Source organism: Zalophus californianus, chromosome X (assembly GCF_009762305.2).
Source record: "Zalophus californianus isolate mZalCal1 chromosome X, mZalCal1.pri.v2, whole genome shotgun sequence".
NCBI classification, from domain to species: domain Eukaryota; kingdom Metazoa; phylum Chordata; class Mammalia; order Carnivora; family Otariidae; genus Zalophus; species Zalophus californianus.
This window is the reverse complement of record NC_045612.1, coordinates 66,087,439-66,095,624: the sequence shown is the minus strand read 5'-3', so window position 1 is coordinate 66,095,624 and position 8,186 is coordinate 66,087,439. Positions and strand designations below refer to the sequence as shown.

The following is an 8,186-nucleotide window of genomic DNA, read 5'->3' as shown; positions in this document are numbered from 1 at the left end:
ATATTATGTGGGCTTGTCTTCCCATTGCAGGTCCCTCATGTCTGGGGTGCCTAGTTTGGGGTCTGTTCCTCTCCCTTCTTTGAAATTATGGTATCCCTCCCATTTGTGGTTAATATCACCAGAAGTCTGATTCCCAACTCTGCCTCTCCTACCATTTTTGATGTGGCTTCCTCTTTACAGTTAGCTATGAAAAGTCTGTTCTGTCAGGTTTGGGTCATTTTCTGGGTTAGTTGCACTGATGTGGCTGTTATTTACTTGTATTCATGGGATGAGGTGAACTTAAGATCCTCCTACTCTGCCATCTTCCCAAGCTCTCTCCCATTTAGCTCCTTTAGTATCAGAAAAAGGCAATCTAACCCAGGTTATGCACATGAAGAAGAATAGAATAAGTGAGCTTCTTTTCCTACCTCTAGTGCAGTGGTGCTTACTAAAAAGGGCCCACAAATTTACATTGCTCTAAAATCCAATCTCACCTTTCAAGCTTCTGATTTTTTCACTGTTGGAGTTACTAAAGCATTAATAAAGTTAGATATTGAGGTATATATTTAATTATCTCAAAAGACCATTTAAAAGTCAATTAAAAATGAAAAATCATATTATTAGAGTGAAAGCCAGGAGATTTTGACAACCAAGAAAACCAAAGTTTACAGTCTGAGATGAGTATACAAAACCATTTATGTGTATTCTGGAGAATAAAATACAAAGCGTTGCCTTAATATTTGAAATTATTTTTTGAGGTACTGAACCTATATTGGCTGAACAAAATAAAAAAGCCAAGTGTATAATGAAAATGAGCTTGAATAGCTGATGAGTTTTCAAAGGACTGTTAGAAACCAAAGGAATGTGTGTGAAGACTGTGGCATGGTAATGCCACAGGGTATTATATAGATATTAGAAATTATAAACATTAAAGTCCTTCTAATGTCAATATTTTAAGATAGTATACAATATTCTTAAGATGTTTTTCCAAATAAAATCATAAGCTTGAGTTCATGGTTCCTGGGTTCATGTATTTAAAAAATTAAGCATATAGTTTATTTAAACCTGTTTTGTAAAATAAACAAATCATTGAAAAAAAACCCTCACTTCTACTCCTTATTTTGAAGGTAGAAAATGGTCCAGCAGGATAGCATAGCAAATTAAGAAATTGAGTTCTGGAGTCAGACTGCCTAAATTTGAACCTTAGTTCTGATCCTTACTAGCTGTCTGACAATGGGCAAGTTACTTAATTTCTTCATGCCTCAGTTTTTAAATCAGCAAAATAGGAATAAGAATGGTATATATATTACAGAGCAATTATAAGTATTAAATGAGGTGATACAGATAAAACACTTAAAACAGAATAAAAGCTCATTAATCATTAAGTACCATGATTTAAAGGCATAGTTTTCAACCTGAAGGAATTGATAATTCCATTAAGTGTTGAGTTCACTTTGGGAGAAAATACACATATGAAAAAACTGGAAAATAATTATTAAACAGTTTCATATAAGATATAAACATAAATGATGTAAAGAATAACAAATTTGTGGTTAACTTGTCAGTATGCTTCTGTGTGGGAGAAAGTGGGACTGCTAGCAGAAGTGAGAACATAAGAAAACACCTAGAAGTGTGAACAAGTAAGACAAAAGGCTCTTTTATGTGCATTAGAATTTAACTATGCCCATATTTTCTTCTAAATCTTTCAAAATTTAGAATCCATGTTGTAAATATGAATCAGTATATTTAAGTAACAAAACCATCTATAAGTACTTTAAAATTATTTAAAGGTGAAACTTTAACATATATGTTAATATATGTGTGTATGTTATGATCACATTTGAGTTTCAAAAATGTCCGGTAAAAAAAGGCAAGACAAGTATTATTATTATTACCATTTTACAAATGAGGAAGCTGAGGATCAGAATTTATGTCACTTGCTTAAAGTTACACCACTAGTAAGTGAGACCCGATTAGCAACCAGGTCTTCTAGCTTTCAATTTAGTGCTCTTCTATCACACTATACTTACTGAGTAGCAGAAAGCTTAGAACATGAGAAATGAGGACTGAATGTTTTGATAGATATTATGTTTGATTTTCACCTCAAACAAGGAAAAAATGGTATAGGATAAAAGTGTAGATACTGCTAAATCTCAGGTATGTTAAAAATAAATGGGCACTAGTTAGTTACACTATGCCTTAGAGATCCTCTTTCTTTTTGTTTTGAGTGTTTTCCTAAGGGGTTGCAACATTAGAAGTGAAATAGAAATAACATACACACGGCAGATTCAGATAGAATCCTTTCATAGTTTTTTTCTTCACCATTATCATTTATTTCCTCTGAGGTAATGTGCCTTTTGAAACACAGAATAAAGGAACAGACCACACTTCAGCAAAAGTTTGCACATGAATATTATATTTCAGCCATAATCAAGTTGTGTTTTAAGAACAAAGTTTCCACTGTAATATAAAACCCACTGTAAACATCTCCTTGATATTCCTGTCAACATGCCAATAGAGAAGAAAAAGTATAAAATAATAACAAAACTTGTAATTAACTTCCATTCATAAATGCATATCATGGAACAAAATCTCTGACATAGTTATATAAATATAAGTACTTATTAAAACAACTTGTAATAGCAAAAACATTCAAATTTTATTCAGAAACCCACTGTAGCTAGTTTTGATCCCAATAATAAGCATGTAGAAAAGTAGAACCCTTTCCCTCTGCTTTAGATAAATTTTAAATTACTTCTATTCATATATGGGAGTATCAGTTGTCTGGTTCTTAAGGAAGAACTGTATGTCATGTAGGGAGAGAATTTCCTGTAAGAACTTCAATAAGCAACAAAAACTCCACCATTCTCTTTTGAGGGCCTGGGTCAGGAGCAGAAGAAAATTGGACACAAACTGGCTTTTGACTAAGTTCCTATTCCTCAGTTTCCCAATTGCACATTGCATGGAGTCTTTAGGGCCATTTGGCTGGATACTAAGGTGTTCTAGCACTTGCATATTCTGTTTTGGAAGAAATGGCCCTACTTTACCTAGTCAGTCAATACTTCAAAGGAAGAGGGTGACAGGACATTTTATGTAGCTCCTGGGTCATTCCAGTTCTCATCTGATGGCATGCATGCAAAGGAATATGTTAGGATAATTGTATCTTAAAGGGCTAGTTCTTATCCTTTCTGAAGCTTTTATTTGGTCTCAGATCCATTTTTTTACAATGCCAAGACAAAAATCTTTCAGTGAAAGATCAAAAAACCACTTATAATTTAGTTAATAGTTGTGGACTGAATTTTTAACACTTAAAATATTTTTAGGACATGTAACGGTGTGGATTCATAAATGAGTTCTATTTATAGGCATACATTCAGTTAAGTATTTGTAAATTATTAATGGAAATACTCATTTTTATTAGTAGATAATTTGAGGTAATACTTGTTTGGGAAACTCTTCATTGATTTTCACTGGAAATGGGTTTAACTTATTCTTTACATGTTTCTTCTCCTTTTTCTGGCAAAGAGGCCTTTTTCTTGGGTACATAAGTCACACTGGACAAGGAATGCTTTCTAAATGTAGACAGTCTTCTCCTAAAGTTCCCCCCTGAAAAGAAATATAGGAGAGGGTCAAAGCAACAATTTGATGCGGCCAGAGACAAGGTTATGACCACTGACTTCTGCATTCTAAGAACAGAATCACAGGGTTTAGTTTCATTGTGTAAAAAATGAAGGTGGATGGTGCGTTGAATATGATATGGCATGAAGCTGATCAAAAAAGCAGCTGTCACAACTATGATCATTCCTATAGCTTTTTTACGGCTTGATAGATTTTTCTTCATTGAATTTTTAAGTAAGGTTAAAATGATCATTGTGTAACAGACAATTATAATAACAAAAGGAATGATAAATCCGATAAACAATGACACATAATGCAAAACCAAGACATGATTTTTAGCCTGATTGTCCTGTGGAGGCTCAAAGCACTTGGTATTGTTTTTCTCATCTTTGTAAGATGTGGACATTAAAAATGGAGAACTGGTCAAAATCACAAAAATCCAAATGCTAACACACACAAACCTGGCTTTCTTCTGTGTAACCAAATTAATGTTCTGGACTGGAAAAACAATTGCAATACACCGGAAAAAGCTCATGGCTGTCATAAAGAAGATACTACAATAGAGGTTGACATACAAGGCATAGGTGCTGAGGCGGCACAAAATGTCACCAAAAAGCCAAATGCCTTTGTGAACATAATAGACTACACGGAGAGGCAGTGTACACACGCACAGTAGATCTGCTACTGCTAAATTAATCATGTATACTTGGAAAGCTGACTTCTCATGATATGTTTTTATGAGGACATAGAGCACAAAGCTATTGCCAAAGAAGCCCACAATGGAGATCATAGAGTACAAGGTGGAATACACTTGATTGCGGAAGTCATCAATAGTGTCATTGCACGTGTTATTATTGGCAGAAGATACTGTCAGATTCCCGACGCCATCCATGTTTCTCTAGGAATGTCTGCTTGGTGCCTACAATATATATATACATACATACATATATATATATATAAATTCTTGTCAATTTTTATCAGACAATAAATTACAGGAATTACTAAGATTTCACTTTATATTGTCATTATATATACTTTTTGATCATGGCAGGAAGTACAGGTAGTGGGGCAATAAAGAAAGATTCAGCTGCACCTTGCCTCCAGGAGAAGAGTTTGTGTCCTATAGCCATCAAGAAAACTCTTTTTCCCTTATTTCCACCCAAGTTTGCCTAATGGACTTCCTCTTAATCCTCAAAATCTAGCTAAAATAGCTCTGCTTTTCTTTAAGTCATATTACTCTAGTACTATTCTGTAAATCTTCTTTTTAATTGAGTTTTTCTATTAGATAAAAGCTTTAAAGATAGTCATTTTTCATAAATATAAATATCCATCTATCTATCATCTACCTATCTATCTACATCTATCTATCTATCATCATCTATCTATTGGAAGAGCATTGAATTCTCTTGGAGAATAAAGTCTAGGTGAAAATGCTTGGTTCGTTCAAGAAGAGGGCTTCTAGGTAACATCTGCTGGTTGATGCTTATCTAATTGTTTTAATGAGAGAAAACAGTTCCAAAGAGGTAAAACACATTTTTAAAAATCTGCAACATTAGTTAAGGCTCTGAGGAAAGATGCAGCATAACTAGTTAAAATATATTTTCTGGGTAAGGATATTGTTGTAGCTGTTTATTCTTGTTCTCTTCCTAAACTCACTCTCAAAACCACACTGTTCAACCATACATGGTCATTTCTTTTATACCAAAAGGTTGTTACTTGTCTAGCTTAGTTAAGCTACATCAAGACAGCCAATTAAGGCAGTAAACAAGCTCTGATCAGACAGATCTAGGGATGAGACAATCTCTAGTGTTCCTCCAGATTCTTTAATTCTTTAAGAAAGTGGGAGTAACTCATCAATACAGAATATGGTGGATAATCTTTTTTTTGTGGATAATATTTGATTGAAGTCTGATTTCTTGGCCTTTTACACAGCTCTTTCTCCCTAGTAAAAGAGAGTTGGGGTTTGTAAGGTGGAAAGATTGCTTGAACATGCAAGAACTCCAAGCAATGGAAGGGACTGATCTTGTCTCTGAATTATAGATACAGAAACAAACAGTTATAGTAGTGGTTGTAGGTGGGATATAACTTCCAGGTTTACTACTGCTAACAACTTGGCTAGTTGCTTCATTTTTCCCTTTAATTAAAAAATGTCATAATTTTGCACCAAGAACTGTTGGTATATGACAAAGAATTGAGGGTGAATCATTCTGAGGGTGGATATCTAAGATCAAAGAGAAAAATGAGTTGACTATTCCCAACTTCTGCATTATTTCTTAGTTTGCTTTCTGGCAACTAAGAAAACTAAGAGGTTACTTGCCTTTTTCACCATTGGTTCCCTGAACTCAGGTGCAATTGTGGAAAAGAGGGAAACTGCCTAAACTTAATCAAGTTTTCTGTTAGCCTTGTTACTAGGTTTTCCACAAATTGGGCAGTTTATGATGAGTCACTAGATGGCGCTGTTGAGATTTTTGCTATAAGCTTTATTTTAAGAACTACACTTGAAAGGTATTAGATAAATAATTACCATCTGTCTTTCCTACCACCATCAATCCTCACTACATCCTCCTAAAAGCTCTAGAAAAATTTTCCATATATTGGAGCTTCTTCTAATTATATCATAATTCTGTTCTAAAACCTTCAATGGTCCCTGAGGGCTTTCAGAATAAAATCCAAACTTCTTCGCCTGATATTTAAGGCTCTCTATAGTCTAGTTGCAACTAAATTTTCTTAGCTTCTCTCTCACTTTTCTCGTTTGCACACCCTATAGTTCAATGAAACAACTATTTTACTATGCTAGAGACATGTGCTACATGTTTTCTCACCAGTCTTTTTTCATGCTATTTCTTTTTCTGAAATACTCTTTCCTCCATCTAGGTATATGCAAAAACTACCCACCCTTTCACTCAAATTACACCCTTTTTGGGTGTAAAGACTTTAAGACTTTCTTCATCCTCTTTCCAAAGTAATTTCTATCATTTTCCTTTCTAGGGAACTCTAAATTCTCTTTCAGATCAATGATTTGTATGCGTATGTTATCTTCCCTGACAGACCATCTGGTTGATATATAAGAAGGCATGTCACACAGGGCTAAGACATATATACTTTGACCATAAGTGCTCAATAAATGCTAATTGAGTGAATGAATAAATGAATGATGAACAAGTTTGTCATTTTTAAAAGTATTTATCATTCAAAACCACTTAGAGTTATCTTTGTATTCCAGTATCATTTAAAATCTTTCCAGCCTCAGAGCCTAAAGTAAAGTTACTTCCTAAGGTATTAAGGAAGGAACTAAATCATAATGCTAACTGTAAGATTAAAAAACATTCATATCTTGACACAGAATAATCATTTATTTGTTTTTCTGTTAAATATTATAAATTTGACATTCCCAGATCTTTGAATGAAAGGTGCCTAATAAAACTGATAAATAAATTAATGGAAAACAGATGGTCATTAGTCCCATTAATAAACTTTCCAGTCCTACAGACCAAAATAAGCTTTCCTAGTAATGTTGGTATTTAGGTTCAATTGTTTATTTATAACTAAGTCAGGTCAATCACTTATATTAGGTCATAAAAAGAAAATTGTAAAACTTTTAAACAATTAATGAATCCTAGAGGGATAGAGATCATTTAGTCTAAGCCACTCATTTCACAAATTATGGCTTTCCTTGTCTTTAACAGCATTTAATTTATTTTTATAGAATTTACTGTGATCCCCAAATAATGAGACCCATACTATATGGATTCAGAGATATCCCTGCCTTCAAACCCCTCATAGTTTGGTGGGGGAGAGGAGTGATAACTCAGAAATATGGAAAGGTTACAATACAGTATGGTAAGAACTATCTTAGAACAAAGCAAATGGGCTAAATTGGTTAATATAAACAAACAATAAATACATAAAATGAATTTTTTTATGCAGATGACAAAGGAAGTTACTTTGTTTAGATAATTTGCCAGTTGAAGAAACAAGATTGATTTAGAAAATGGAACCATACCTCTTTCTGACACTGCAGTGCCTTTCACAAATGTTCCTAGTTAGTGGTCAGTGCTTCTTATGATGTAATTTCCGATGAAGCCTAAGATGACATCACAAGATCGAAAAGGAAGTCAATGACCTTAGAAGCAGTCCAGAAGGGTCATGGGAACTTAGTGACCTTAAGTACAGATCCAGGGTGTGTCATGGGACATCACAGCTTTACTGACAGATTTAGGTCTAGTTATTGGATTCCATGCCTCCTTCTTTCTCCCACATTCATTTTTACATCCCCAGGGGATGGGGGTGGAACTTATAATATGGACTGGAGCTGATTACAGATTTTTGTTGCTGTGTGCAGGAAGCTTCTGTATCTAAGTATGAACCCAATGTTATAAAAATACTCCTCTTTCTATAAAACCATGATATTTTTCCTATTTTCTCTTCTAAACTGTTTGTTATTAAGTTCAAAGGGGAAATAATTTGGAAGGTCATATCCAAGGATTTAGTATGCTAGGAAGAAGAGTTAGCACATTAAAAATATCAAATATATCTGTCTGGAATGGCTTAGGGATGGTTTTCCTTGAAGGAACAATGGGTTAGAAGAC

At 34.0% G+C, this 8,186-nt stretch overlaps 1 protein-coding gene across 1 annotated transcript in view; it reads right to left on the bottom strand.

Moving 5' to 3' along the window:
• Positions 1–2,373: 2,373 nt before the first annotated feature.
• CYSLTR1 (cysteinyl leukotriene receptor 1) overlaps positions 2,374–8,186 on the bottom strand; it is a 37,489-nt gene continuing 31,676 nt past the window's right edge. Inside the window, exons 2-3 of the mRNA XM_027608949.1 lie at positions 7,601–7,681; positions 2,374–4,516 (exon numbers count right to left, since the gene is read on the bottom strand). Coding sequence (XP_027464750.1) covers positions 3,467–4,489 — 1,023 coding nt within the window. The 5' untranslated portion in view covers positions 4,490–4,516; positions 7,601–7,681 and the 3' untranslated portion in view covers positions 2,374–3,466. The remainder of the gene's footprint in view (positions 4,517–7,600; positions 7,682–8,186) is intronic.